This window comes from Zea mays, chromosome 1 (assembly GCF_902167145.1).
Source record: "Zea mays cultivar B73 chromosome 1, Zm-B73-REFERENCE-NAM-5.0, whole genome shotgun sequence".
Classification (NCBI taxonomy): Eukaryota; Viridiplantae; Streptophyta; class Magnoliopsida; order Poales; family Poaceae; genus Zea; species Zea mays.
In genome coordinates this window covers 29,728,073-29,744,288 of record NC_050096.1, presented here as the reverse complement: position 1 = coordinate 29,744,288, position 16,216 = coordinate 29,728,073, and the positions used below count along the sequence as shown (strand labels likewise).

At 43.5% G+C, this 16,216-nt stretch overlaps 1 protein-coding gene across 2 annotated transcripts in view; it reads right to left on the bottom strand.

Annotated features, from left to right (window-relative positions):
* Nucleotides 1-1,953: 1,953 nt before the first annotated feature.
* The window catches only part of LOC100283999 (uncharacterized), a 34,030-nt gene continuing 19,767 nt past the window's right edge, over nucleotides 1,954-16,216 (bottom strand). Inside the window, exons 5-9 of one of the 2 annotated variants that reach the window (NM_001156897.2) lie at nucleotides 3,838-3,907; nucleotides 3,648-3,739; nucleotides 2,799-2,840; nucleotides 2,504-2,584; nucleotides 1,954-2,401 (exon numbers count right to left, since the gene is read on the bottom strand). In NM_001156897.2, the coding sequence (NP_001150369.2) occupies nucleotides 2,321-2,401; nucleotides 2,504-2,584; nucleotides 2,799-2,840; nucleotides 3,648-3,739; nucleotides 3,838-3,907 (366 nt within the window). In that variant the 3' untranslated portion in view covers nucleotides 1,954-2,320. Of the gene's footprint in view, nucleotides 2,402-2,503; nucleotides 2,585-2,798; nucleotides 2,841-3,591; nucleotides 3,740-3,837; nucleotides 3,908-16,216 lie in introns of both variants that reach the window. The other variant, XR_002269001.3, reaches the window with a different exon arrangement.

Below are 16,216 nucleotides of genomic sequence, written 5' to 3'. Positions count from 1 at the left end.
CATCTCGGGCGATGCTTCGGAAGGTGGCCGACTCCGCCGACCAACTCTGCGAGGTGGACCAACCGACCAACTCTCTGACTCGCCCGAGGGCGTCTCGGGCGATGCTCCGGAAGGTGCCCGACTCCGCCGACCAGCTCTGCGAGGCGGATCAACCGGCCAACTCTGTGACTTGCCCGAGGGCGTCTCGGGCGATGCTCCGGAAGGCGACCAACTCCGCCGACCAACTCCGCAAGCAGACCAGCCGACCAACTCTCCCACCAACTCATTGTCAAGCAACCCGACAAGGCAAAGAGCTGAGTCCAGCGCTACCGATCCATGTCAACTACGACGAGATGCATCACCATCGAGCCACGCCGGGACATACGCACAACACACTGAATGGGCGTCGGGGTCTCTATAGTGACCCATACATCGGAAGGATGTGATAGCGCGCCATACCAGTGTACGCCTACGCACGCTGACAGGTGACAAAGGGCTCATGACGACAGGAGAAGCCACGCCGCGTACGATTGCATCATGAGATTGATTCGTGGGACCCACCACGTACCACTACAAGGATGTCAGCGATGAACTCGCTAGAAGAGCCAGAGTAACAGACGACGCCATACCAGGAGTACGACTACACATGACCCACCACGACAACCCGAGGAGCATATCCCCTCTTTCTCTATCTTTCTCTCTAGTAGAATGCAATTTCCCACTGTAAAGTCCTACCCTTAAGATATAAAAGGGAAGAGACCCCTCCTTCGGAGAAAGACATGACCACACAAGCACACCCGCTGTAACACGCTCTACTGCAAAACTACAATCAACACTACAGTAGACTAGGGCTCCGACCAGAACCAGTATAACCTCTGTCTCAGATCCACCTCCGAGCCCCCTGGCTCACCATTCGGAGTGAGTCCGCGTTTGCATCCCCACCGAACACAAATCTTATTGCCATCCGGTTACGGAAACCACGACACAGCTGCTGGTTGATTTTGCAATCATGCTTGGCAACCATGACTTCATAGCAGATTGTGTGCTCTTTTGCGTCATGTTGGTGGGTTAGCCCTCTGTATGTCCTTTGTTTGCTCCACTTAGGCAAACTTCTCGTATTTTGTTAGATTTTGGGCTCGGTTTTTCTTAAAACAAGGCCAATTCTATTTCTTCTTAATTGAGAGGCAGAGCTCCTGCCATTATATCAAAAAAAATAAGAATGCTTCTAAAATATTTTTTGGACTAGTATCAGGCAAAGTCTATTGAACTCTCTCCACGTCCAAATTATAGATTATTTTAAGATTTTTTATAGATACTTATGCACCTATATATACTATCTCTGTAAACATGAAAAGCCAAAGTGATTTATAGTTAAAACGGAAATGATATCTCAAAAAACACCATTGTACATATACAGAACTTATAAGTTCTAATCAATAGCCTCTTCGGACGAAACTATACTCTAAAGAAATATAGAGACACTGTTGAGTTATCTATATATAGAGTTTCTCTCCACTTCTTTATCCATTATTATAATACTTTAAACAATAGATTTAATAAAACTAAAAAATTACAATAAGTATGATAAACACATACGTACAAAAATAAAAAATAAAATGTCTTCAATATAGATATTTACGTATAGAGGATGTTGCTGAAAAGATATAGAGAAAAATATCTTTTAGAGAAGCCGATAAATAAAGAATGAATATAGAGGATACGAAGATAGCCAAGGCAAATATGTTTGTACTTTGACCCCTACCCGCAGGCCACGTGTGGTAGTTGTGGCATCGACGATTCCATCATGAACAAAACTGATCAACCAAATGAACTCATTGCCATATTCGATAGAATTTGATGATATATAACTATGAGTGACAATAGACTCTAAATTTTACACTATAAGAAGAATCAGATCGGATTAGAATCGGACTCTATTTCTATTTATTTTTTAACTAAAATTTATTTAGTACCCTACTATTTTGTAATAGATCGTGATCCATTAACACCCCTCTATATAACAAAGCAAGGCAGACAGTACATACCACAGAGCACCTAGCACGAATTCATTGATCAAATCAAGCAATCTGCCAGGCGTTAAAAATCCTTGCGGCCGAACACATCAGAAAACAAAACGAATGATTCAGCAGACCTATGGTCATGGAAGCCAAGGATGAATTCCATTCATAGTGGGCTGATCACATGACGGCCTTTTTTGTTGGAAAATAGGAATGATTACATGATTCTCACACTACATTGCTGCCAAACTGATTTAGCCACCGCCAGTCCGCCACCAATATGATTTCTGTATCACAGGTCAGTTCAGTCCATATGATTGTAGCTATGTCTCTGAAAGGGATTCCTTGATGAGCTTCTCCGTGAGCGCCTTAGGGAGCCCCATTACACTATCAATTGTACCAACCTGCAGAGTCCCGGTCTTCAGACATAATGCAATACAATGCCCTCTGGACTCCCCATGTAGAAAATCAATATCCAAACAAGAACAAGAACATGTGTAACTCACAATGGCTTCCACGAGAGGTGAAGTTAAGGGGTGCTCCACAAGGAGACCACCAGCGACATAGAACACATCGCCCTCCTCAATCTAAAATGTACAAAAGTGTGAAGTTTCTCGTGACAGCGAGAATAGAAAAAATACCGACATACTTTACATCGTAATCTCTGTGACAATGAGACCATCACATTGTGACTCATTCAAAAGAAGAGGTATATCTAACAATGGCAAAGCATATCAACTGTTGCAAAGCACAGAAAAACAGAATAGTGTGTAAAGTGTTGTAGAGTGCGTGCAGACTTACCAAACTCTCCACAACTTTGTCAGGAATTTTGTGGAAATAAACCTGAACAACATTTACAGTGTAAATGTTAGCAGGACAAAAAAGAACTGTGCATCGCAACTGAAAAACTATGGTTCTATCCTGCCAAATACTCCTGTTTCAAATTATAAGTCGCTTTGACTTTTTTGCTACATTGAATTTATTATGTATCTAGACATACGTATGGAGTATTAGCTATAGTTCAGAACCAAGGGTAATATAATGTCAGGACCTTTTATCTCATGAGGGTCTAGAGGATTAACATCTACTGCCTCCGTATCAAAACAAAAATGGCATCCTAGTTTTGTCAAAAGTTACTATCCTATGTTTGACTAAGTTTATACTTTTTAGAGAAAAGAATCAACATTTATGAAACCAAACATGTATTACTGTAAAAATATACTCCATGCCAAATCCAATGGTGTTAATTTGATATCATAGATATTGGTCTCAGTTTTATAAATTTGGTCAACTTTATGATGTTTGACTTGGGACAAAGCTAAAATGACATTCTTTTGGGGACATAGGTGGTATCAACAAAACCAAATACAGCAAATTGTATTTCTAAATAGAAAGACATCTAGTTTCAAAACTTCGATTTCGGTCTTTTTCTAAATAGAAAGACGTCTAGTATCAGCGAAAGCTGAGGGTGAGGTTCATTTAGGCAGATAGCTAACAAGACATTGCACAAAATGACAACATCATACAAAAACAAGCAACTAAAACCTACGCCAAGATTGGTGGGAAAAGTTGAAGATTTCAATAAACATAATACCTAAGCATAATGGTACTCATTCCTAAAATAAAACACCAGGGAAACTTAGATATTACTTCTGCTTTATCCCATCCTTCCCTTCTAGCCCCAGTCTTCACATTTGTAACAAGCACAGATCCAATCGTCGCAGCATGGCTTTCAGAGTACCCTGAAAGCAAAATGTGTCGTCAAGCACCACAGGGCAAGGACAGGTCAAATAAAGCAAATTATTAAATAACTCGAGTTCTTCTACAAAATAACACAGACCTTTGATGAATTTCCGTGCCTCTTCTGGTGTGCTAGGTTTTTCTCTAATCACTCCATCATGCAACACAACCTCCATAAAGCGTGAGAAGCAAATCAAATAAGCACTAATGTGTGTATTAAGCAGTAATAACATGTGCAAGCATGTGACAAAACTATAATTATTCTCAACTTGGAATTTGTTGGCGATCAAATTTATTAATTTCTAGTCATATTGGGCCTCAATACCACTATTTCATATTTTGTCCAGTACAATCTGAGCAAAATTTTGGTTTCAATAAGTTAACGAATGCTAGCCATGACCTATATGAATGTATAAGGAAAGCGCTAACACGAGTTATTATTCTTAGGTATAATGTGATCCCTTAAATAAAAAGCAAAGTTAACATATTAGGATATGAACATGGTCCAGGTAGCTCCTTGATTAGTTCAATAGAGAGCCAGTAACAATGAGGGTGCCGTCCACTCGTGTGCTGAACATGCGCCCTACACCTTCCTTCAAAGCATCAGCCACTGTCAACTGTCGCTTTTGCTGCTCCATTGGAGTCGACCTCCTCCACAAGTGAGCTCTGGCACAATACCTCAATCCTTAAGTACCCCTAGCAGTCCTCAATGCCTCTCTTTTGATCAATTCCAGAGATCCATGGCCGTGGAAGGCTCGCAACAGAAAATCATCACTGCTTTCTTTGTTTCTCACCGTGCGGCCATTCTAGAGCTCTTGCACTTTCCTCGGCGCCAGGCAGCCAGGGTGTGTTGCCAGTTGCCACATCCCAATGAACCTCTCTGCCACCTCAGGCAGACTTGAGCATGCCCGGAGCAGAATTCGCCCATCTCCATGGGCCGCCATCGCTTCTTTTCTTCCCACCGGCAGCTCCAGTGACCCCAAGATCCTATGTGTGTCGTTGTTCCAATTGGACTCATGTGCGAGCCCAATTCCAAGCTAAACGCGCATCAACCACATGCATCGGTCGCTGTGCTGCTCTATGTTCGTCAACCCACCTGTTGGGGTCGTGCTTCGGTACGCCGAAGGTCTCACACGAAGAAGCAGCTTCGGCCAAAGTCGTTTCTAAGAGATGGCCGAAGGTCCCTTTTCATGGAGCTTCGGCGTTTTAAACCGACATAGAGGCAGAATGACCTTTTTATACATGTATGTCCGAGTCAATGTTGTAAACTTCCGCAAGGGGCATAATTGTAATTTGTCACAGGCTGCGACCTGTGTCTATAAATAGATGAACAGTACCTCTGTACTGTTCACGCGAACCTGCTTTTTGCCTTCGCATCACATTCGTACTTTTTGCCTTCCGCAAGACCGAAGGTACATTTGTACTTCAAAGTCATTTATATTCATTAATACAAGTAGAGATAATTCTATGATAATATTTACATGTTTATTTCATGATTTATGTGAATGCTTTATGCTTCGTTGTTATGCTTACGAAGGTATGTTCTTTGTAACCTTCGTCCGAGATGCTGTATATCCCGAAGGGATATATCGTTATGAAGGACGAAGGACCTTAATACTTAACATTTTCCGTGTTGCCTTGTTCTTAATTCGAAGCATTTGAGAACAAGTCCCCAACATTGGCGCCCACCTCCGGTGAACTCACTTCCACTTCGAGTTTTTTGAACACCTTCGGAAGCTATAGACCCTCGCTATGGCGCCGAAGAAAGCTTCAGCGACTGGGGCTGCAGCACCGCAACCGCTGGACCCCAACCAGCTCAATACTTTGCTAGGAAGCCTCCTCAGACCCTGGAGAAGCTGCTCCAAAAGATGGACGAGTACATTCGTGCTGACAATGACTTTCGCCAAAGAAGGGAGGAGGCCTTCAGATTTTCTGAAATGACCAGGGGCTTCGGAGGAAGATCCTATCCGAGGCATGTCAGGTCCATCCACAACTCTACTCAGAATGATGATAAGGGGAGTCAGCAGAACAGACCGCAGTGCTCCTCACAGGCTTCGGGGCAACAACAAACTTTCTTCCGGCCACCAGCTCCAAGAGGCAGAGGCGCCAGGGGCTTCGGCGGAAGATTCGGAGATCAACCAAGGAAACTGTTTTGCTTGTTCTGTGGAAAAAGCAAGGGCCATACCACCAGGACGTGCCATATTACAATCCAGAAGCAAAAGGAAATAGCCGAAGCTGCATCTCAACAAGCTCAGCCGAAGTAGGTCATGCATACTGCTTCGTATCATCCATCTTACATCCCACAATACATAGACAACCACCCTGCAACTTCTGTAGCTTCGGCAAGTCAACCTCAAGCTTCCTGGCAGCAGCCTCCGCCTCCACCTCCACTGCAACAGGGTCAACAGCCAGAAGGGAGTCAATATGCCCCACACCAAAGGGACTTCAGAGAACAATCCGAAGCTCGCACAGTCAACAGCACTGTGCCAGAGTCGAAGCACATTTATTGACACATATCCTACCTTTGATAGCAGTCTTTTCTATTCAGTTTTATTTTCTGTGAAACAAAGAACATTGTTAGTTTTCATGTAATAATTTCGTTGTTTCCCACGAGGAAAACCCATTTTCTTCACAGGCTTTACCCCATTCAAGTTATTATTCGGAGACGAAGCAATAACCCCGGAAGAAGCCAAAGCTGGATCAATAAGAGTAGTAGCTTCGGCAGAATCAGGTCCCGAAGATGCTTGCCTTGTGGAAAAGGATGCTTTAGAAGGGATCAGGCTTCAGGCCGTGGAGAATATCAATAAATATCAGGCTGAAACAGTTAAATGGCGAGATAGAAAAGTCCGGTTAAAAAATATTGAGCCGGGACACTTGGTGCTTCGGAGAGTGGCTAACCCAGAAACAGTGGGTAAGCTACAGTTGAAATGGGAAGGACCATTCTTAGCAGGCCTGGATCGTACAGATTGAAGGACATGGATGGCAACGAAATTCCAAGGTCTTGGAATGCGGATGAGCTTCGGCGATACTATGTATAACATGATGTAATTTTTTATGTTTTTTCTTTTCTTTTTCATGGCACCCTTTTCCTTTCCGAAGGGGGAGAAAGGTTTTTTATGGGGCCATCATGTGTAATTTCCTTTTTTAGTCTTATAAGAGCAAAATCCCCCAAAAAATATAAATGTAACAGCTGAGAACGCACCATCGAGTGCAGGAACTGAAAAAGAAAAAAGAGAAAAAGCTCCGAAGACGTCCCTAAGGGGATGCAGAGCTCACAGCGAAAAGTCAACGCTGATTCCGCCGAAAGTAAAAGGCGAAGAAGCTCCAAAGTCGTTCCTAAGGGAATGCAGAGCTTATACCGTCTAAGTAAAAGACGAAGAAGCTCCAAAGACGTCCCTAAGGGGATGCAGAGCTTACAGCGAAAAGTCAACGCTGATACTGCCTAAGTAAAAGGCAAAGATGCTCCAAAGTCGTTCCTAAGGGAATGCAGAGCTGACGTGTGTTTGCTCCTAAGAAAATGATGGATAACTGTGGCTTCGGACATACGCTTCGGACATTCATTTGCACATTACATCATGGCATTTGCATGCATAAGCATTCATTCATAGCATTTGTGTTCCTAAATGGTTGCTTCGGCACAGAGAAAAATTCGGATAAATGGTTTGTTATGATTCGTTATGTAAAAGAAAGGTTTCGAAGAAGTGGTTTTTTATGAATCGTTGTGTAAAAGAATAGTCTCGGCATAGGGGAGAATTGGTTTTTTATGAATCGTTGTGTACAAGAGTAGTAGTCTTTTATGTTTTGTTATGTAAATAAAAGCTTCGGCAGACAAGAGTAGCATTCTTTTATGTTCTGTTATGTAAGGAAAGGCTTCGGCAAAAAGAGGAAGCGGCCTTTTATGCTTCGTTGTGTACGAAAAGAAGGGAAGGTGTTTTTTTCGCTTTCGGCTCAAAATACTGATTTCGTACACATCAAAGCGCTTCAATCGAAGAGTAAGAACATATTACAAGGTATGTACAAAGTTCCTTGAATAACAATTTAATTCTATTTACAAGAGTTGTTACAAAATTATCTTGAGTTTTTCTATAGCACACTTCTGCTACTCTTCATTAAGTTTCAGCTTCGACGACAACTTCGGCGACATATCTTAGGCATCATCTTCACCTTCGTCATCCTTCATGAGTCAAGGAATCATGAGTAAGAATCAAGCCCAAAGAAAAAGGTAAGCACGAAATGTCATTTCTTACTGGTTCAAGATGACTTCGGGCTTCGTCTCCAGCTTTCTCTCGCCCGCCCTTTGTCCATACCATTTTTATAAATCTATTGGAGATACTTCGGGCGAGGTCGGGCATATCATCCAGGATTGATGAAGATAAGGTGAAGTTGGGCCTGTTGACAACCTTTCCATGTTCGCAGCCGGCCTTCAGAAATGCAGCAGCGGTACCCCGAGAAGCTACCCAGGCACAGAAGTCGCCGTGCCCGGCTATAACTTCGTCAAGCTCTTCGATTTCAGCTTCAATATGATCGAAGGCCTGGGGTAAATTTTCCGCCGAAGGGTTAAATTTCCCACTGCTGGCTCCAACAGAGTAAAATATCTTCTTTAATCGTCCAATACAATTATTGCCAAAGTTCAAGCATTTGTCTTGAAGGCTTGTTAATGCTTTCTTCAATTCTGAGCTGGTCTGGACTTCGGCTTTAAGCTTCGAATTCAGTTCTAGCTTCTCCTGATCAAATTGTTTTGATTGATTGATAAGCTTCGAATTTAACTCTAATATTTTAGCCTCAGTTTCAGCCAGCAAGCCTTCGGTCGATTGGAGCTCGAAGTCTTTCTTTTCAATGATGGCAGATTGCTCTTTTATTTTGCTTTCCAAGTTTTCAATTATAGCTTCGAGCTTTTTGTCCTCCAAGTCTTGTTGCATCTTCAGAGCTTTGCTCAGTAGCATGCTCTGAACAGAAACAACTTATGTTAAGTAATATTTTCATTGTTAACGGCAATAAAAACCAGAGAAAAAGGTTGTTTACCTTGAAGTTAGAATAAAACAAGCTGCCGACGATATGTTGTCGTCGGTAGCGGCTGATGTCTGTCTCTAACTTCGGAAAACCGATACTCTTCGATAGAGTACAGATTACCTTAGCTCCAGTCTGGTCTCGAATACAGCCTAGTTTTTCATCATCTACACCCCCAAATAGAAGGGCTCCTGGCTTGTAGCCGCAAGATTTGGCATAGTCTTTGAGTTCTTCTATTTCGTCCTTCGTCAGTTTCTGCCCAATTAGATTCTGGAAAGAATAGGCTTCGTCGTCCGGAGTTTCTTCGACTATTTCTTTCCCTTTCCCTGGCACTGTGGCCAGGATTTCTTCAGTAACGGTGGCAGCTTCTTCAGTGTTTTCCGTCAAAATTTTGTCAATATTTTCAAGAGTAGTTTCTAAATTTACATCTTCGGGTGTGGCAGCTTCGGTAGCCGCGACTTCCGAAGCTCTACCTTCAGCAGCTGCCGTTTTCTGAATTGACAACCTAGGTGGAGTTTTGTCGATAACCTCAGTTACCGCAATAATTCTTTGTCGTTTGGGTTTGTTTATCTTCGGTTGATCCGGCTCGTCCACCTTTTCAAAAAGCTTCGTCAGTTGGAGCCCTAGTGGACTTAGCTTCGTAGGCATGGGTTCAGTCATTACCTTTAAAATTTCCTCCACGTCGCTGGTAGAAGGCGGTGTGGGGGTCTCCTCTTCTTCGGGTGATTTGCGCTTCGGAGCAGATATTTTTCTTTTCTTGAGAACTTTCTTCTCCTTTGCTGGTATTTCTTCATCCCTGATCAGAGCTTCGGCTACTCTTTTTCTTTTGAGGCCCTCAGCGCCCTTGTTCAATTGTTCGTAGTCTGGGTATTCGAAGCCTAGGGCGTCAAGCACTCGGTTCAGCCTTCGTTTCGGTCGAGCACCGAAGGCTGCTGTCATTAGTTGATCCTCTTTTTTGGAGTAATTCCCCAGGATTTCGTTGCACATCACCTCAACAGTGTCTAACCATTCTTTGCAGGGTTTTTTGAAGAACTTCTTGAACTTGAAGTAATAGGGAAGCCGGACAAGCTCCCCCTTCTTCTTCTCTCCCTCCAGCTTCGGCATCTCCCACTCTTTTAGAGTAGGGAAAACTCTGAATGCCAAGAACTCTTGAACTAGATCCCTGGTGCCAATATGTTCTGAGATAATTTCAAATTCACCCAGAGCAGCCCAGGTGGGACCTTTTAGGTCGCCAATGCGGCATTGTGGCCTTGTCTCTCCGAAGATTAACTCCAGAGGGCTTTGTACCAATTTTTCTTTGTCTTCATCGACTTTTACATAAAACCACTCAGATTTCCAACCTGCTGGCCATTTGCTTCGGTAGCTGATGACAGGACACTTTGTTGTCTTCCGGTAGGCAAAATTATAGCAACCGAAATTATCATGTAGCCCATCTTTTCTGGCCTTTGTTTGGTAATGTAATTCGTGAGCTCGGCAGAAGCTGTCAGCAAATGGTTCCACAGCTTGGCTTCGGAGGGCCCAGATATAAACATTGAGCCTAACGATGGCGTTAGGAGTCAATTGATGAAAGTAGATACCAAACCTCCTTAGTATCTCCGCAACAATATCGTGGAGAGGGAATCTAAGCCCGGCTTTTAAAAAACTCTTGAAAATAACAATCTCATCCTTCCTTGGCTTCGGGGTGGTTTCTTCTTCCCCGAAGCGGAGTAGCTTCTTCTGGTCCTCATTGAAATAACCTGCTTTCACCATCTTCGAAAGGTCAGCTTTTGAAACAGTTGATTTCCCAAAATCCAGGTGACTGGGCTTGCTGGGCATAGCAAGGTGATAGTCATCTTCGGAGTCAGTCCCTTCAATGTTTTCTTTTCCTTCGGCAGTTGTTGGGCCTGCTTCAGCAGCAGGCATTTCTTCTGTAGTCAGTAGACCGGAACGCTGCATTGCTTCGGAGATGGGCACAGTGTCTGAACCTTCGGCTTCGTCTCCCTCACGTACAACTTTGGCAGTAGATCGTATTCTCGCCATTTGATTCTAAGTTTGGGAAGTCAAAAACTTTTTCCTTTTTTTCTTTTCTCCGAAGCTCTTCTTTCTGACGAAGCGGACGTTGAGAAGCACCTTCGTTCGATTCTGAGACTTAAGCTTCGGCTATGGTGAAAAATTTTGGCAGCGAAACAGTGCAAATAGCAATGAATGCTGTGGTAACTTCACACCCACCTGTTTGTTTATATAGTGCTGCAGGTAGAAAGGCGAAGCGGTGGAACTGTTACACCAGGCGCGCAGTAACTCATACCCGCTGTGCAGTGGACCGCAAAGACCAAACAGTAACTCTACAAAGTGGGCTTGGCACGCGCTCGGAAGTCGGATCGTTTCTCCGCAACGAGCTCAGGGAAGGTGTTTTTTGGACCTTCGGCTTCCCGAAGCTGAAGAGGTTTTTTTTTTCACGGGCCAAGCTCGTTACGAAGAACGATCTAGCACCGCGAAAGGGGCTACTGTTGGGGTCGTGCTTCGGTACGCCGAAGGTCTCACACGAAGAAGCAGCTTCGGCCAAAGTCGTTTCTAAGAGATGGCCGAAGGTCCCTTTTCATGGAGCTTCGGCGTTTTAAACCGACATAGAGGCAGAATGACCTTTTTATACATGTATGTCCGAGTCAATGTTGTAAACTTCCGCAAGGGGCATAATTGTAATTTGTCACAGGCTGCGACCTGTGTCTATAAATAGATGAACAGTACCTCTGTACTGTTCACGCGAACCTGCTTTTTGCCTTCGCATCACATTCGTACTTTTTGCCTTCCGCAAGACCGAAGGTACATTTGTACTTCAAAGTCATTTATATTCATTAATACAAGTAGAGATAATTCTATGATAATATTTACATGTTTATTTCATGATTTATGTGAATGCTTTATGCTTCGTTGTTATGCTTACGAAGGTATGTTCTTTGTAACCTTCGTCCGAGATGCTGTATATCCCGAAGATGCTGTATATACCTACGAAGGTTACAAAGAACATACCTTCGTAAGCATAACAACGAAGCATAAAGCATTCACATAAATCATGAAATAAACATGTAAATATTATCATAGAATTATCTCTACTTGTATTAATGAATATAAATGACTTTGAAGTACAAATGTACCTTCGGTCTTGCGGAAGGCAAAAAGTACGAATGTGATGCGAAGGCAAAAAGCAGGTTCGCGTGAACAGTACAGAGGTACTGTTCATCTATTTATAGACACAGGTCGCAGCCTGTGACAAATTACAATTATGCCCCTTGCGGAAGTTTACAACATTGACTCGGACATACATGTATAAAAAGGTCATTCTGCCTCTATGTCGGTTTAAAACGCCGAAGCTCCATGAAAAGGGACCTTCGGCCATCTCTTAGAAACGACTTTGGCCGAAGCTGCTTCTTCGTGTGAGACCTTCGGCGTACCGAAGCACGACCCCAACAGTAGCCCCTTTCGCGGTGCTAGATCGTTCTTCGTAACGAGCTTGGCCCGTGAAAAAAAAAACCTCTTCAGCTTCGGGAAGCCGAAGGTCCAAAAAACACCTTCCCTGAGCTCGTTGCGGAGAAACGATCCGACTTCCGAGCGCGTGCCAAGCCCACTTTGTAGAGTTACTGTTTGGTCTTTGCGGTCCACTGCACAGCGGGTATGAGTTACTGCGCGCCTGGTGTAACAGTTCCACCGCTTCGCCTTTCTACCTGCAGCACTATATAAACAAACAGGTGGGTGTGAAGTTACCACAGCATTCATTGCTATTTGCACTGTTTCGCTGCCAAAATTTTTCACCATAGCCGAAGCTTAAGTCTCAGAATCGAACGAAGGTGCTTCTCAACGTCCGCTTCGTCAGAAAGAAGAGCTTCGGAGAAAAGAAAAAAAGGAAAAAGTTTTTGACTTCCCAAACTTAGAATCAAATGGCGAGAATACGATCTACTGCCAAAGTTGTACGTGAGGGAGACGAAGCCGAAGGTTCAGACACTGTGCCCATCTCCGAAGCAATGCAGCGTTCCGGTCTACTGACTACAGAAGAAATGCCTGCTGCTGAAGCAGGCCCAACAACTGCCGAAGGAAAAGAAAACATTGAAGGGACTGACTCCGAAGATGACTATCACCTTGCTATGCCCAGCAAGCCCAGTCACCTGGATTTTGGGAAATCAACTGTTTCAAAAGCTGACCTTTCGAAGATGGTGAAAGCAGGTTATTTCAATGAGGACCAGAAGAAGCTACTCCGCTTCGGGGAAGAAGAAACCACCCCGAAGCCAAGGAAGGATGAGATTGTTATTTTCAAGAGTTTTTTAAAAGCCGGGCTTAGATTCCCTCTCCACGATATTGTTGCGGAGATACTAAGGAGGTTTGGTATCTACTTTCATCAATTGACTCCTAACGCCATCGTTAGGCTCAATGTTTATATCTGGGCCCTCCGAAGCCAAGCTGTGGAACCATTTGCTGACAGCTTCTGCCGAGCTCACGAATTACATTACCAAACAAAGGCCAGAAAAGATGGGCTACATGATAATTTCGGTTGCTATAATTTTGCCTACCGGAAGACAACAAAGTGTCCTGTCATCAGCTACCGAAGCAAATGGCCAGCAGGTTGGAAATCTGAGTGGTTTTATGTAAAAGTCGATGAAGACAAAGAAAAATTGGTACAAAGCCCTCTGGAGTTAATCTTCGGAGAGACAAGGCCACAATGCCGCATTGGCGACCTAAAAGGTCCCACCTGGGCTGCTCTGGGTGAATTTGAAATTATCTCAGAACATATTGGCACCAGGGATCTAGTTCAAGAGTTCTTGGCATTCAGAGTTTTCCCTACTCTAAAAGAGTGGGAGATGCCGAAGCTGGAGGGAGAGAAGAAGAAGGGGGAGCTTGTCCGGCTTCCCTATTACTTCAAGTTCAAGAAGTTCTTCAAAAAACCCTGCAAAGAATGGTTAGACACTGTTGAGGTGATGTGCAACGAAATCCTGGGGAATTACTCCAAAAAAGAGGATCAACTAATGACAGCAGCCTTCGGTGCTCGACCGAAACGAAGGCTGAACCGAGTGCTTGACGCCCTAGGCTTCGAATACCCAGACTACGAACAATTGAACAAGGGCGCTGAGGGCCTCAAAAGAAAAAGAGTAGCCGAAGCTCTGATCAGGGATGAAGAAATACCAGCAAAGGAGAAGAAAGTTCTCAAGAAAAGAAAAATATCTGCTCCGAAGCGCAAATCACCCGAAGAAGAGGAGACCCCCACACCGCCTTCTACCAGCGACGTGGAGGAAATTTTAAAGGTAATGACTGAACCCATGCCTACGAAGCTAAGTCCACTAGGGCTCCAACTGACGAAGCTTTTTGAAAAGGTGGACGAGCCGGATCAACCGAAGATAAACAAACCCAAACGACAAAGAATTATTGCGGTAACTGAGGTTATCGACAAAACTCCACCTAGGTTGTCAATTCAGAAAACGGCAGCTGCTGAAGGTAGAGCTTCGGAAGTCGCGGCTACCGAAGCTGCCACACCCGAAGATGTAAATTTAGAAACTACTCTTGAAAATATTGACAAAATTTTGACGGAAAACACTGAAGAAGCTGCCACCGTTACTGAAGAAATCCTGGCCACAGTGCCAGGGAAAGGGAAAGAAATAGTCGAAGAAACTCCGGACGACGAAGCCTATTCTTTCCAGAATCTAATTGGGCAGAAACTGACGAAGGACGAAATAGAAGAACTCAAAGACTATGCCAAATCTTGCGGCTACAAGCCAGGAGCCCTTCTATTTGGGGGTGTAGATGATGAAAAACTAGGCTGTATTCGAGACCAGACTGGAGCTAAGGTAATCTGTACTCTATCGAAGAGTATCGGTTTTCCGAAGTTAGAGACAGACATCAGCCGCTACCGACGACAACATATCGTCGGCAGCTTGTTTTATTCTAACTTCAAGGTAAACAACCTTTTTCTCTGGTTTTTATTGCCGTTAACAATGAAAATATTACTTAACATAAGTTGTTTCTGTTCAGAGCATGCTACTGAGCAAAGCTCTGAAGATGCAACAAGACTTGGAGGACAAAAAGCTCGAAGCTATAATTGAAAACTTGGAAAGCAAAATAAAAGAGCAATCTGCCATCATTGAAAAGAAAGACTTCGAGCTCCAATCGACCGAAGGCTTGCTGGCTGAAACTGAGGCTAAAATATTAGAGTTAAATTCGAAGCTTATCAATCAATCAAAACAATTTGATCAGGAGAAGCTAGAACTGAATTCGAAGCTTAAAGCCGAAGTCCAGACCAGCTCAGAATTGAAGAAAGCATTAACAAGCCTTCAAGACAAATGCTTGAACTTTGGCAATAATTGTATTGGACGATTAAAGAAGATATTTTACTCTGTTGGAGCCAGCAGTGGGAAATTTAACCCTTCGGCGGAAAATTTACCCCAGGCCTTCGATCATATTGAAGCTGAAATCGAAGAGCTTGACGAAGTTATAGCCGGGCACGGCGACTTCTGTGCCTGGGTAGCTTCTCGGGGTACCGCTGCTGCATTTCTGAAGGCCGGCTGCGAACATGGAAAGGTTGTCAACAGGCCCAACTTCACCTTATCTTCATCAATCCTGGATGATATGCCCGACCTCGCCCGAAGTATCTCCAATAGATTTATAAAAATGGTATGGACAAAGGGCGGGCGAGAGAAAGCTGGAGACGAAGCCCGAAGTCATCTTGAACCAGTAAGAAATGACATTTCGTGCTTACCTTTTTCTTTGGGCTTGATTCTTACTCATGATTCCTTGACTCATGAAGGATGACGAAGGTGAAGATGATGCCTAAGATATGTCGCCGAAGTTGTCGTCGAAGCTGAAACTTAATGAAGAGTAGCAGAAGTGTGCTATAGAAAAACTCAAGATAATTTTGTAACAACTCTTGTAAATAGAATTAAATTGTTATTCAAGGAACTTTGTACATACCTTGTAATATGTTCTTACTCTTCGATTGAAGCGCTTTGATGTGTACGAAATCAGTATTTTGAGCCGAAAGCGAAAAAAACACCTTCCCTTCTTTTCGTACACAACGAAGCATAAAAGGCCGCTTCCTCTTTTTGCCGAAGCCTTTCCTTACATAACAGAACATAAAAGAATGCTACTCTTGTCTGCCGAAGCTTTTATTTACATAACAAAACATAAAAGACTACTACTCTTGTACACAACGATTCATAAAAAACCAATTCTCCCCTATGCCGAGACTATTCTTTTACACAACGATTCATAAAAAACCACTTCTTCGAAACCTTTCTTTTACATAACGAATCATAACAAACCATTTATCCGAATTTTTCTCTGTGCCGAAGCAACCATTTAGGAACACAAATGCTATGAATGAATGCTTATGCATGCAAATGCCATGATGTAATGTGCAAATGAATGTCCGAAGCGTATGTCCGAAGCCACAGTTATCCATCATTTTCTTAGGAGCAAACACACGTCAGCTCTGCATTCCCTTAGGAACGACTTTG